The sequence below is a fragment of the Cervus canadensis genome, chromosome 12 (genome assembly GCF_019320065.1).
Source record: "Cervus canadensis isolate Bull #8, Minnesota chromosome 12, ASM1932006v1, whole genome shotgun sequence".
NCBI classification, from domain to species: Eukaryota; Metazoa; Chordata; class Mammalia; order Artiodactyla; family Cervidae; genus Cervus; species Cervus canadensis.
The window spans coordinates 61,048,710-61,063,783 of record NC_057397.1 but is presented as its reverse complement, the minus strand read 5'-3'; the positions used below and the strand labels follow the sequence as shown (position 1 = coordinate 61,063,783).

The window sequence follows — 15,074 nt, the reverse complement described above, 5'->3', positions numbered from 1 at the left end:
GGAGCGTGCCCGGCTCTGTCCAGACACGATGTACTGAAAGTTGAGTTCTTAATTTGTTTCTTATGAGAATCTGATGGGACATCAGGAGGTATCTAAGACGGCTCCATCATTGAAAATCTACTAAGACATTAAGGAAGGAAGGGAGGGAGAAGAAAAGTGGAGGAGAGATGCTCATGTTCTCTTCCCTTTCTCCTTCAGAACTCTGGAGAAGATCATGACATTTAAAATGTTCGTCACTCAGTTGAGCCTGGCAGTGTTTGATGACCTCACCCACCACAGAGCGTCATCCGAGCTTCTGAGACTCACATTGGACCACGTTTTCCTCCAGATGGCCCCCCTGGCTGGTCACCTCCCTGGGGAAGAGATGGCCGCCGCCCCCTTTCACGTCTACTCTGTGGAGGTCTACTGCGGAGACCTGCAGCTGGACAACCAGCTCTACAACAAGTCCAATTTCCACTTCGCTGTCTTGGTCTGCCAGGGGGAGAAAACAGAATCTCCTCAGTGCTCCAAGATGCAGAGTCTTCTCGTATCCAGCGAAGCTTTGGAAGAATTCAAGAAAAACTGCTTTATCAAACTCTGCCTCACCTTAACCGAGGGCAAGGACATCCTGTTTGATGTGAACGAGTTCAGTTTTGAATTGAAACCTGCCCGGTTATATGTGGAAGACACATTTGTCTACTACATCAAAACCCTGTTTGAGACCTACCTGCCCAGCAGCAGCCCGGGTGCTCAGCCCACGGCCCTTGCAGGCGGCAGACAGCTGCTGCCCATGCAGGTGAGGCAGCACGCCAGGGCCTTGGTGCACCCCGTGAAGCTGCGGAAGCTGGTGATACAGCCCGTGAACCTCCTCGTCAGCATCCACGCGTCCCTCAAGCTGTACATCGCCTCCGACCACACTCCGCTCTCCTTCTCAGTGTTCGAAAGAGGCCCCATCTTCACCACGGCCAGGCAGCTCGTCCACGCCCTGGCCATGCACTACGCCGCGGGGGCCCTCTTCAGAGCAGGTGAGGACACAGCAGAGGGAGCCTGAGCGAGAAAGAAAGGCTTCAGGGGGTCCTGACTCCAAGACGCGGGGAAACAGCATGGGAGGGTGAGGAGCAGTTAGACAGCAGTGGATTGGAATCCAGACCCTGCTGCTGCTGGCTGCGAGGCGGGGGGTAAGTTATTGAACCTCCCACGTCTCAGTTTCCTCACCTATAAAATGGGTTTTAAGATTTCTGACAAGAAAAGAATGAAAGTATGTGAAGTACCCTGAATTTAGGGTGGCGCTTAATGAACCCTTAAGCAGTAGCAGCCGTTAAATTTGCTGTTATGTAACAGAATTTTGATTCCCGTTTAGCAAGCGCCCTTTCGGCTCCTTGCAGGCACAAGGCTCTATATCAGGAGCTAGTGCAGCTAGGAAAACCCGCCCAGGCCCTCTCAGCCCCTGGGCCTAAAAGAAATGTAGTTCTGGGCTGTTAACTTTCTTCATTACGGCCCATGAATAGCTCTAGGTGAGAAATTCAGAGGATTTGTGTGCTCGTCAGATGCATAAAGAGCCTTCTACCTCCCCAGTGCAGCCTTGCCTGTCTAGACAGACGGCAAAGAGAAGGCTGTAGGTGTCTCAGCCTCTCCACAGACCTGAGCGGGAAGAGTCCGCGGGGGGTGTTTGGCTATGTGTACAGTGTGGTGTGGGGAGTACTGTGAGCGGAAGGTTGTTTTGGAGACCAGGTTGTCTCCGGATTCCCTATGGTAGTTGGCATCAGAGCTCGCCTTCCTGATCTAAATTCACTCTTAAACGGTTTCAGTCTGATAATCAGGCTCCTCACGTTGCTAGGAACTCGAGGTGACCAACACCAATCAACCGGAGTTGGTCTCGCAGCCCCTTCTGGTAAAGCGCAGGGAGGTCTTACTTTCTAAAACTAACACAGGACAGAATGTGCTAACGTTGTCCTTGGTGAGTGCATTCCCAGATAAGACAGCATTGTAGCAGTGACTGACCCATGTTGTTGCCATACTGGTAAGATTACTTTTTCTCCCTAAGGAAATCCATAGCATTAGAGTGCTACCCAGAACTCTCAATGGCCAGATCAGGGGAGGTCCCTGCCCTGAAACTGTTGTTCTCGTAGCCTGTACAACAAGGAAGAAAAGATTTCCCTTTTGCTAAGAAATTATTTTAAAACAAGCAGCTACCATTTCAAATTTAATAGTCAGGTATATGAAAAACTTTACTCTTTCAGGCAGTTTTTGCTTTTCCCATGAGAAGCAGGCAGGTAGCTTACTGAGCTCTGGTCTGGAGCCTGAGAAGGAGTAAGCTTCCCTTCCACCTGGTCATCACCTTGGGCAAAGGCGTGGGAGCACCCGTCAGCGCAGTGAGCTGGCAGGGAAACTGCAACTGTGACCACTACCAGCGAGCCATGTCCCGCAGCCTCTGTGCTAAAAGTGACCTCTTTGTTTTATTTTTTGTGAGCTTTCACAGGAATATTCTGTTTGCATTTTTTTGGTAATCTACCTAAAAGTTCTCCAAGTTGTTGTCCCCATCTCATTATATGCTGAAACAAGAAATTCTACACTAGAGAGCCAAATTTTTAGGCCGGTTGGGAGTTCTGTCACTAAAGGCCTTACAGACAGTCTGAAGATTATCTGGAGGAAAACAGTGATTTTGAAAGAGTTGGAAATGGGAAGAGGGTAGGAGGTTACCCCCGGGTAGAAGCATCTCAGAGAGAATGTGCTGGCCTTCTTGGGAAAGGAAGGGCTGGCCTGGGAGTGGGCAAGTTGCCTTCACTTAGGTCAGGATTCACCCACTGGACTTGATTAAATGGCTGAAATACCCTGACCTCATTTCTAGGGAAGTACTTATAGAGGTTTTAATAATAAAGTGATTAGAAATGAGTGACCACTGACCCTATTTGAAGGAGAGACTATGTGGACTTTCTAATTTCCCGGGCTCCCTCTCTATTTCCAAGGCTCGGCTCGATGGGCAGCCAAGCAGGTACCTTTTTTCAGCAAAATCTCCAAACCCAGTAAGCAAAGCGATATGTTTGCTTTTGGAGAGAAATAATTAAAGGCAGAATGCCCTCAGGTGCTTTGGTCCTTTTCTGGCCGTCTTGGGGGCTTTGAGAAGTAGCTCTGGTCTGTACCTAGCCTCCCCATCCGCAGTGGCCTGACCCAGGACTGTCCGCCTCACCTTCCTGTGGCCGGGCTGTGGGCTGGAAGGTGGGGCTGGCTGCCTGCTGTGTGCCCTGTGCCCCGCTGTGCCGGCCTGACCAGGCCCATCAGACAGTGCGTGCTCCCTGCTTGGCAGGAGCTGCCCTCCCTTCTTCATCTCTATATGGAAGCTTTGGAGAGAAGGGCAGTTGTCTCACGTCCAATCTCTTGCTTCCAAGTGAACCTTCCAGCTCTTCCAGGCTAAAGGAAATCTGTTGTTTCTTTACATCCAAAGAAGGCCCTCCAAGGAAGAATATTCTACAGCCTTCCATGGTAGCCTGCCTACTCAGTAAGGCCTGGGCTCGCAGGAAGAGGGAGGGTGGGCTTTGGAACCGGGTAAGCCTGGCCTTGAAGCCCTCCCATGTGTCTAAGCAGCGGGGAGATGGGGAGAGCCAAGCTGCAGTCCCCTCCTGGTCCTGCCTGCCCTCAAGACGGTGGAGACAGGGCGACACCACGTCACACGAGGCTCTGTCCCCTGAGCCTGGCACGGTCCCTTCATCCAGGGAGAGGCTCAGTCCTTAGCTAATCTGAATTTACATGAAGGCAGATACTAACACTTGCAGAGTGGCTGGGTGAAGTAAGTGAGGTGAATGCCCAGAGACCCCTCCATTTATAATTCTCATCTTCTGGGAATAATTCCCTCTTTTCACCTAAACCCTTACGTTGTCTTCTAATGTTCCAGAGGAGAGAAGGGGGCTCAAGATTGAAGGATGTTCCTCTCCAAAGGGCTGGGCCTGGGGACCCTTCAGGGCTGTGGTTTGGCTCTTGCCCCCCCACACAGTCACAACCCTCTGGGGTTGATGACTTGACTGGGGGTCTCTGTCCCAGGCCTGGCCTCCCGGGACCTGCCGTGGGAGACATGGGATCAGCTCCCACTTGGTTCCTGTCCCCCCACCAAGAGCCTCCCCTTGAAGCCCTCTCAATCCCAGGCTGGGGAGCTCAGCATGTTCCCCAAAGACATTGTCTGTTTGGAATCGTCCTCTCCTAAGGCCCAGCCTTTGCCTGCACCTCACGTCCTCTGAGTGAGAGCCCCGAGCCCCAACCCGGGAGCCAAGGCGGGAAGCCGCTCCGGGGTCCACACAGCCATTCCCATGGGGCCGAGCACTCCACAGTCAGGCCGCTAAACTGGCCGGCTCCTGGCAAGCCCCAGCTCAAATAGGAAACCAGATCCCAAGCTCCCCGCCTGGGACCCTCGCAGGGAACAAGCCCCTCTCGCTAAGCTAATCAGTACGTCCCTATCACCAGAGTTTACACAACTGAAGCCGGGGTGGAAGGGGAGACGTTTCTCTGGCTCCAGCTCCACTCCAAAGGGAAGCACTCAGCTTGGTAGGATTGGGAAAGATTAAAAATAACTCCTCCGTCCCTGTCAGAGCTGCGCGTCCCCTTTGCAGCACCCCATTTAGCATCTGGCCTCCTCCCGAGACCAGGCATCTGCTCCTCTGCGTCCCAGCCCCTCGCTGCCCCAGGGAGCTTTAAGGAGAACCCCCCAGCCTGCGGACACCTGCCGCCCCAGGGGCCTCTTGGCTGGGAGGGGGTGGAACGTCATGCCCCTGCACACGGGTCCCTTTTAGCAGGAATACAGGAGGCAGGGAAGTCATATTAAAGCTATTTGTGAGGCTGCCAAAAGGATCACTTTGATTTATAAAGTATGAAAGTTTGCCATTTATGAATTCACAGTGAATGAGTTATTTCCCATATTTTGCTCCAAAGGAGCTTATTACATTCTCAATTCTAGTGTGAAAAATGAATTGCAGGGAAAATGGGTCACTTTTCCCAAATGTTGAAAGTGCTGCATTTAAGATTTCAGTCACCCCTTCCCTCCGGTCTCCCTCGCAGGCTGGGTGGTTGGATCCCTGGAAATCCTTGGCAGCCCTGCAAGTCTGGTGCGAAGTATCGGGAACGGCATCGCGGACTTCTTCAGGCTTCCGTACGAGGGGCTGACCCGAGGCCCGGGAGCCTTCGTCAGCGGGGTTTCCAGAGGAACTACATCGTTTGTGAAGCACATTTCCAAAGGTAGCTCTTCGGGTTCCTGGTAATGAGGCCTGATTTTCATTCCTTCCCTGTCTTACTTTTTAAAGAACGTGTTAAAGGTTCTCGGTGAATTAATATTGCCTCTAGCTTTGTTTGGCTTGTTAGCTGGCAGTGAGACGCTGGATTTGTAACAAAGCTCATATATAACGTTTTATGTTTTAAACAGATCACTGCTTGCCTGTAGTTGTGTGAAAATGTTTCAGAAACGTCAGAATTTGAAACCTCCCATTGGGAAAACAAGGATTGGCTCAACTGTTATTCCATGTGATAAATGCAGAAATATTAAAGGTGTTCAGGACTTCTGCTAAACATCAGAAATCCTACACTGTGTTGCCTCATCATATTTTTTTTTTAATGTAGATACAGTTGTCATAACTTTTGTAAGGAGCAGGATACATTTTGACGTGGAAGCCGGTGGGGAGGTGAGTGGGCCTGCTTTCCCCCGGCTCGCCACGTACACAGCGCCACCTTGTGGCCCGGACGCGTCATCGGGCGCAGGAGCCAAACTGCAGTCGGCCACCCCCACCCCCACCTCGGGAAGGAGCGTGCTTCCCTTTCATCCGTGTTTGTTTGCCCATATTTTGGTCAAGTTGGCAGTGACTCGGGAACTAACAAGAGCCATCTGAGTCCCCGATTCTTCTCAGCGGGAGGCAGGGGAAACAGGGCAAAGGCCTTCTTCCCCCGCCCGGTAAAAGGCCTTTTACAGTCAACAGTACTGCAACTCTCTTATGAGTAGGCAGGTTATAGAAGTCTCTAGAAGGCCTCAAACAAGACTTGAGCTTGAAATACGAGAACCCATGGCCCATAGAGGGGGGACTGGCAAGAGAACAGCAAGAGCAATAAACCAAATTCCATGGACAGTGACAGGGCCACTCCCCCCGGGGCCCCCGGTCATCCGGGAGGCCTGTGAGCTGAGCCGCGGGAACCCAAGGGCGAGTCACTGTGGATTTCTCACTCCTGACACTTGAATCTTTGTGGTTCTGTTGTTTTTATTTTAAAATAAGACAACCAACACCTGCTAAATCGAACTCCGGTAATTTTAGTGTGGTGAATCACTGAATGTTTTTTACACTTGTTCTTTCCTCTTAGCAAAATCTGTTTGGTTTGTCTGTGTGTGTGTGTGTGTGTGTGTGTGTGTGTGTGTGTGTGTGTACATGGATTTTTTTTTCTTTTCAGATGACTGGTAAAGATGCAGCTGCAAAAACAACATCTTCCATTTCTTCTTGATCCTAGACATCCAATAACAGATGAACTAATTCGTTAGCTTCAGGATATGTCCGTTGATGTCTTTCAGTTTTGCTCACTGAGACCTATGCAGACTTGCTGGAGGGGATTATGACTGTCTTGAGCAAGACTCAGAAATAGCCTTTCTTGGGAAAACCAGACAGAATCCTGGCTTTCACGTGCCTTACTCTTTTTATTGGCTTCACTTTTCTTTTTTTTCCAGCTAACACCCTGAATATCAAAATCGCACATATTCTCTGTGGCATAATAATTATTTCCTGACTGTCAAATGATAAACTTGAGTGTCTTCCTTTACTGTGACTGGAGTAATGGGGAAGAATAGATCTTACTCCTAAAGTGGAAACATTCCTTTACAATCTGTTTAAAATTCAGCAATATAACCTTACCCTTTCAAATGAGAGCCAGCACATTGCAACCTTCAAAAAACGGGGCCTCCCTAAGGACTTCAAAACTAACTGTTGTAGCCAAGCCCTGACAGTCAGATGAGTGCATGATAGCTCTGTGTGATATTGCAGGCATTTCTCTGGTGAGGAAGGGTCTAATCCTATCGGCTGTGAGGACTGAGTGTATCACCCTTCCTCAGCAAATGTTCACCTTCACCTCATTTTCCGAATGCCATGGCCTCACCCTGCCCAAGGGGAAGGCCGCCCTCACTGTCCAAGGGCAAGTCCAGAAGGCCACTGTGGACTCCGCTCGCCTGCAGTGCTCCAGGGACCCCTCCCCTGGGACCAGCATCCATGCGACCAGGACCCCTAACCCACGTGCCTCTGTTTCCTCAGGTACCCTCACGTCCATCACCAACCTGGCCACGAGCCTGGCCCGGAACATGGACCGGCTGTCGCTGGACGAGGAGCACTACAACCGGCAGGAGGAGTGGCGGCGGCAGCTCCCGGAGAGCCTGGGCGAGGGGCTCCGGCAGGGCCTGTCCCGGCTGGGCCTCAGCCTGCTCGGTAAGGGGCCGGGGAGGGGGCGGGGCGCGTTCAGGCATCTGCCCGCGGCCCTGCTGGGGCCAGGTACCCCCGGGCCGGAACCGGGGGTGGTGTGGCCCTTCCGTCTTCCTGCAGACGAAGCTGAGGCGGAGACAAGGCCGGCAGCCTGGTCCCCACGCCGATCCCGGTGTGGCTGGCAGGGCCATCCTGGGGCCCGGGCCCCGCCTTCCCGCGCGCTAGTACGAGTAGCCTCTCCGGCCTCCTCCTCTCTGCCCCCTCGTGGCATCCCTAAGGAGTCATCCACCCGGGAGGGTCCCGTTCCGGCGTCAACTGGAGAATGTCAGCCCACAGCCACCTGCTTGCCTGAGGGAGTAACAGGCCAGCCTCCTGAAGCCTTACCCCCTCTCCGCCTCAGATATGGCAATCAGCAATTGAAGTGCCTGCTTTTGTTTGAGAAGCACTTGAGCCATGTGCAAATGTCATGTAAACTTCAGTGAGGAGCCCACTCTTTCCTTTTATTTTTCCGAGTAATTGCTGTTTGTCCAGCAGCCAGATGGTACAGAGAGAGGGGAAGACTGCTCTGGGTATTTCCAAATATTACAAACGTTTGAAAAACAAGTGCTCTGGAAAAAAAAAATCTATAAAAAAAGGAAACTTCAGAGCTGAAATTTTGCAGAGCAGGATTTTCAAGGGTATCTTCTGTTTATTTGTTTGGAAAGGAATTTAAAACTGTGTTGCTTGGCCGCCTGCCCGCGGAGCATCTGAAGGAGTTTGCATCTCTGGGAGATCAAAGGGGCCCAAAGCAGGGAGAGCAAAGGTCAGAAACGATGAGCTTGAAAGGACCTGTCCTCTCTCCAGGCTGCAGTTCTGTACACAAGCCCTCCTCTTACAGCGGCCGGCTGAGTGAGGCTCTGACAGGGAGCAGTGAGATGTTTCAAGCTCAGGTGCAGTTACCAGAAATTGTTTAAGTCCTAAGGAACCTGCAGGGATGTGGGGCATGGCCGGGTGATAACGTGTGGGAATGGGGATCTGGGGTGGAGCAGCTGCTTACGGAGCAAACCCCTCGCGGGTGGCGTGGCTGCTCTGGTGTAGGTGGTGGGGGGTGGGGGACGGTCCTCGGGAGTCAGCAAACCCCAGGCTCCGGTTCCAGGTCCCTATCTTTATGACCTCAGGGCTTCTCTTTTGTAAATTCGGGCTGGAAATGACTCTGCCATTACTAGAAGTAGTGGTGGTCGTTGCACGCCAGACACAGCATCCCTGTGTGGTCAGCAGCACCTTCATTATATTATGGTAGCAAGGAAACGAAAAGGGCCGTCTGGTTTCAGCGAGTGTCCCAGCAAAGAGAGCCATCTGACCAGTGGCAGGGGCGTCTTGGCTTTAACTTTAGTCCAGGTGCTGTAACCATAGGAAGTGACGGTGAGGTTATCGTGGAGGCCTTGGGTCACTACCTGGCAACCGTGGGACTTCTTTCTGCTAAGAATTGTGGCCTTGCATGCCCTCTGCTGTGGGCAGGAGCACTTCCTCCCCACTGTTCAGGATCTTCTTGGACAGAGGCACTCAGCAGAGGAGACCTGAGCTGGCTGGCATGTGGCTGTTTCCATCTTGGCTGATCTGGGCTCTTCCCACCCAGGGAAGCCCACCTCTACCCCCATTTTCCACTGTCTGAGACTGTACCCGGTGGTAGAAATCACTTACGTGGGGCGCTGTGATTCTGCCTTTGAGACGTCACCCTTCGGAGCACGGCTCCCGTTGTTAACCAGGATAGACAATCCCAAACCTTTGAACTTTGCTATAATCATCATGTTTTGTATACACTCATCCATGCAAGGGAATCATTTAGGCTGTCTATGGAAATTGCAATAGGCTCACAGAGTCTTTCAGAATCTAAAGTTAATTTCCACAAACCTAGGAGTTCTGGGAATGATGTGAATCTGATGGCACCTGCCAGGAGTGGCCTGACCCTGGGCCCCCAGGAGCTCCGCTCCCAGCAGCACACCATGAGCAGGATGTCCATTTCTGTGCTCCTCAGACTAAGGTTGACCCAACCAGCTTCCTTTCTTGGAAGAGTTCAATAACCACATCCCACATGATCACTGGGTCATCTCAAAACGCCTGCTTCTTGATGTATGGCAGGAAGAAAAAAGGGAGGGTAGAACCAATCTATACTTTTCTCCCCTGGGAAAGTATGGATTTGTCGCCACATAATATCCCCAGAAATGGTGTGTAAAACTGCCACATGCCAGTAAGTGCCCGACTGAAGTTAGAGCTGTTTATATATAATAGCCATGCTTAGTGAAATCTAAAAGCTAGTTACTCAGTTTCTTCTTTGTAAGACATAAACATAAATGACCTAGTTAGTAGAAATATATTTAAATAACACTTCAGGGTTGTCAGAGCACTTCCACATGAGTCATCTTGTCTGGTCTTCAAACCCTAGATGTGGATGAGGTTAGGTGACTTGCCCAGGTCATGCGTCCAGGCAGGACAAGAGCCTGGGTCTTCCCACATGTCACCCACCCTGAAGGGCTCCATGCCTGGAAACAATCAGGATGTGGGGAGACTGAACAATTGAAAGTTGCAGAGTAGGAAAAACACATTTCCCCCAAATATTTATGAGTTTGATGGACCTTCTTGACTCAGCTCGGCCCTCGTGAGGACACTGTGGAGTATTATGAGGCTCTTGAAAAATCCAAGGACATCTATGGCTGCCTGGCCAGGCCCATTGCCCCGGGTCAGTGAGGAAGTGATGGCCCAGAGAGGGATGCCACCGAGGCTCCTGGAGGAGGTCCACAACTGTTTTCAGAAAGCAATGGCTTTTGGAAGAACTCTGTCCAGCCTGCAGAGTTGGCATCAGGCTTGCCCGCACTTACCAGCTCTGTTCCCCAGACAGCCCCACTTTCTACTACAGCCTGGAGCCTGCTGAGAGGGGATGTGAGCTCCATGTGGCCCTTACTGGGCACGTTCCCTCTCAGATGGGACTTGCTCTCATGAATACCAAAGGCAGGCTGTCAGAACTCCCTTCTCTGACTTAAGAAGAGTTAGTTGCTGGATTTCCCTGCAGCCACGCCCCATCTCCACGGCCGCTCTCGGGATGACATTCAGAATCCCGGCCACAAGGCCTCCGCCAGGTGAGTCAGGACGTGGGTGCCCAGAAGGTGCTGGCCCGTGGTCCCTCTGGTGCCACCCTCAGCCATCGGCACCCTGCGTTCCAATTAGAAGAGAGTTTTGGAACAACAAGCATGCTTCCTTCTCGGTTTGCTTATCTGTTCTGGTCAAAAACAAGAGAGCCTCAGCTGGGATGCCCAATACACTCCATGGGGCTTGTTTGTTCCTGGAACGGTGAGCTTTGGAGCGGTGTCGCAGCCTGTGCCTCCACCATCGTGATTAAAAACAAAAAAGCCCAAAATAAAATTACAGCATGTACCATGGCAGCACTGGAACAGCCACACGGGCAGAACATTGACAAATTAGAAACCAGCCCAACGCTGAGCGAGTCACAGAAGAGGTGAAGAGAGCCTTCTTGTTGCCTTGCTTCACAGAGCAAGCCCCCTCTTGCAGCGAAGGAAGGGCAGGAAAGGAAGCACATCGGGGACTTCCTTGGTGTTCCGGTGGATAGGCCTCTGCACGTCCTTCCCACGTGAGGGCATGAGTTCTATCCTTGATTGCGGAACTAAGATCCCACAGGCCACGCGGCATGGCAATTAGAAAAAGGAGAAAGTGAAGCCGGACCGTCCCTGGAAGCCCCCTCCCCTCCCTGCTTCACCTCGTCACATCACAGCCAGCTCCTCTTGGCTGCTCTTCGTGGCCTGATGCCAATGGACAAGTTTGGGGATCCATTTCCACTACCTAAAGCCTCAGAGCAGAGTTGGAGTATACGGCAGTAAATAATTTACCAGCGGTGGGATTTAGCTGGATTAGGCTTACCAAGAGAGCCCTCAGCCCTGAGAGCTGCTTCGCAGACAGGGCTGGGGTCTCAGGCATCCGGGCCCCGTGTGTGCGTCAGGCCGGCCTCCTGCCCAGGGCCCCGGGCCCCCACAGCTCCTCCTCTGCCTCTTAGGATCTAACACCTTGTCACAGCATTCAGGCTTCCCACTTTGGGGGCTGCCGGAAGAGTTTTATCTATCAAAGCCCTGGTAACCAAGCCTTCACTGCAGCCGGTGGCTGGAGAAAGTGGAGGATCAAAGGGGAGCCTCACTGCGGTTCCTATCTGCACTTAGGCAGATGGGGGTCAGAGCCCGGGGTGGGTGCTGCCCCAGGCTCCTTGCCTCTCAGGCCTGGCACATTAAAGGAAAATGGGAGATTTTCACCTGCCCCCCTCCTAACTCAGTGTTAATAGTCTTAATGGAAATCTGCACCTGAGAAAAGACATTTCTACCAGAAAAATGCAGAGAGGCAATTCATTTATTGGTGAATTTGTTGTTATTTACCCCACCTTTTCTGCTCTCAGCATGGGCATCTTTCAAAGAAATCAGGAAGTGACATCGCAAAGGCTGTATTCTTTGATATGATGCTTTTCGCTTTGAACTGCCTGCTGTGAGATGATTTGAAGAGAAGACCCCAGGGTTCTTGCCCCTCCCAGTGCAGCCGGTTCCATTAATACTTCCCAGCTGCCCTGACTCCTGACCTCATAGATGGAGAACAGAACCTCAGATTCCTCAGACTGAAGACGCGAGGCGAGCTCCCAGCCCAGGCCCCAAGACTGGGTGTCACAGGGTGCCTGAGACCACCGTGGCCCATGGTCGCTGACCGCCAGGGTGGCCCAGGCCAACCATGAGCAGCCGCCTCTGCTTCCAGCATCGTTTGTATAAGAGGTTTGGGAAGCCGTGGTCTAGGCTGAGAAACAGACCCTTCGCCTCAGGTCACTGTTAATCTGTCAGTACATAAACTTAAATGGCGCTGTCAAAATTTAGAAGAGTGGAATCCATGAAGAACGTTCCCTTTATAACTGACCCAAAGGACCTGCCCTTTTTGTTTTACTGGATTTTGTTCAGTGGAATATGACTTGAAATTAGCAGGTCATTAACTGAGACCTGGAAATCTCCCTTTACCCAGGAGACTTTGAATTAGTGGCATTTGGAATAATGGGATTTGACATGAGCTAAAATTTCTACCCGGGGATGGTGCATTTTCATTAATCCTAGCAGGTTTGAGTTGAAAACAGAATTCCGTCAAGAACTGTAATGAAATTTTTACCTCTTGCTGGGTTAGGGAACGCCTCACTCCATTGTGGCAGAAAAATCTAGACTTCTGAGGCCTTTACTCGAGCTCACCCCGGTCCCTCAGAGTGAGAGGAGCAAGGAGGGGACCCACAGAAGCCGAGGGATTCACGCCTGGCCCGGCTGCCCCCTGGGAAAGTTGTTAGAGCAGACAGCGTGAGCTCTGGGCTTCTAGCTGTTCTCAAGCAAAGAGTTAAGTGGCCAAACCTCAGTTGAAGTGAGAGAAAAGGAGATTTTTCCAAGACTGGTCAAGGAGAGAAGCTTGTTTTATAAACAGGATCAGTGACTAGCTTGGTGGTTAAGAATGAGGCTGTGACTCTTGACTCCCTAGACTCAAATCCTGGCGCAAGCACGGGACAGCTGTGTGACCTTGGGAAAACTCCTTAACCTCCCTGTGCCTCGGCAGCCTTGTCTAGGAGCAGGATAAAAACCATGACTCCTAAGGAGTGTGAGAATTAATGATCTCCTGCAAGTAAGCCCTTAGCATATAGTAAACCCTTGAGACAGATTTACTGTAATAGAAATAATTATTATTATATCAATAATTACTCTTATATAATTCTTAATATATTAATGTTATATTAAACAATTGCTCTTATTCTTACTAAAAGAGAGAACAAGAAAGAGGCTCGCCCTTTTCAGTTTTTTCATCCCCAGATTCAGTGAAAATATATTTGGCTCACTCTCCTAAGGAATCGTTCACACTTTTCTCTAAACTGTGTTGCTTGATTTCTGGAGAAAGGTGTGTGAGTGCCACTTGGAAGTAGTCTGGCATGTTTATTAAATTCTAAACTGAACTTCATAGATCCTGGCTGTGTTGGGTCAAACCTAGTTAGAACATCATGTTTTGATGAAGACACTGCAATAATAAATGTCTAAAATAGCCTCAGTGTACTTAGATAAATGGTAAATGAATGCATAGTAGAGAGCTGTATAATGAGGGTGGGGTTTCAATCCAAACAAAACTGTTCCAGATTGAAAGTATGCACTTTCTTAGGATTTCATGCCTCAGTCCTTACCCAGGCTTTTGTTATTTTTCAGGTGCAATTGCTGGTATAGTTGATCAGCCAATGCAGAACTTCCAGAAAACATCGGAGGCGCAAGCTTCAGCAGGACACAAGGCCAAGGGTGTTATCTCCGGCGTGGGGAAAGGAATCATGGGGGTATTCACGAAGCCCATCGGGGGCGCTGCTGAGCTGGTGTCACAGACTGGCTATGGTGAGTCCTGGAGAACTGGCCAACTCGGACATCACCGGCTAATTTGCATTACTATACCAAGGTTTCTCTAAGATAGTCTAGGCTCTCACATGACCAAGGAGTGAAAAATAAAATAGATAAAGCTATAAATAATAGTTCTTTTTCTCATCTCCTTATGCTTATTTACACAAAAGAGTAGAATTGGACTACTACTAATAAATTATGATAATACAATTATAGAGGTAGGAAATCAATTAGTAATTTCAGTGTATATATGTCATGGAGTCTTTTTATAGTCTTTTAACAAAGCAGACTTTAATGAAATGTAACCAGTTAGAGGTTGAGGACAGAAAGTCAGATATATTGAAGCAGAGAGTAGACTTACTTTTTCTGGTGAGCAATTTGAAAGAAAAAAATAAGTTCTAAAGCAGGAAGGCTATCTTTAAAAAAACAATGCCTGTGAGTCTGGAGAAAGAAAGAGGAGCACGCGTGTGTTGGTGGGTGCATGCACAGTGCCCGTGCAGCTTGGCATCAGGCATGGATTTCTCGCCATCAGACTCTGTTGCTCTGGCAGCCAGGCCCAGTCTCCTGGCCAAGGTCAGCAAAGGTGCATCATCTGCCACTGAAAACCATTCCCAGAGCACGCTGGTGTGGAGGACCCGGGCTCGCCTTAGGATGGTGCCAGAGCTCTCCACAAACCCAGGCGCACACAGTGGGTGTGTGGGAAAGGAAGCGCTTCTTCCTCTGCTAATTTTCTATATTCTGGGCAGAGCACATTAAGTGACTTTACATAAATAGTTGTTCTGTCACTAAGTCATGTCTGACTCCTTGCAACCCCATGGACTGCAGCACGCCAGGCTCCTCTGTCCTCCACTATCTCCGGAAGTTTGATCAAATTCATGTCCATTGAGTCGGTGATGCTATCTAACCATCCAATATAAAAAAAGGTCTTTTAAAAATGAAATAAATGCATAGATACTACAATATATATGGTACTTTACCTTGAAGACAGTTTGACATTTGCTTGTGGAAATGAGTGTCAGCAGGTCTGCAGTGTGAGTTACTGCAAAGTGGTGACAGTCAGTCAGTTCAGTCGCTTGGTCGTGTCCGACTCTTTGCGACCCCAGGGACTGCAGCACGCCAGGCCTCCCTGTCCATCACCAACTCCCGGAGTTTACTCAGACTCATGTCCATTAAGTCGGTGATGCCATCCAGCCATCTCATCCTCTGTCATCCCCTTCTCCTCAAATAGGTAACTGGAATTACTTTT

At 50.3% G+C, this 15,074-nt stretch overlaps 1 protein-coding gene across 9 annotated transcripts in view; it reads left to right on the top strand.

The window, feature by feature from the left end:
- VPS13B (vacuolar protein sorting 13 homolog B) overlaps positions 1-15,074 on the top strand; it is a 774,030-nt gene that overhangs the window by 751,664 nt on the left and 7,292 nt on the right. For all 9 annotated transcript variants that reach the window (XM_043484079.1, XM_043484085.1, XM_043484083.1 and 6 more), the window contains 4 exons: positions 199-1,004; positions 5,023-5,199; positions 7,242-7,412; positions 13,649-13,825. In XM_043484079.1, the coding sequence (XP_043340014.1) occupies positions 199-1,004; positions 5,023-5,199; positions 7,242-7,412; positions 13,649-13,825 (1,331 nt within the window). The remainder of the gene's footprint in view (positions 1-198; positions 1,005-5,022; positions 5,200-7,241; positions 7,413-13,648; positions 13,826-15,074) is intronic.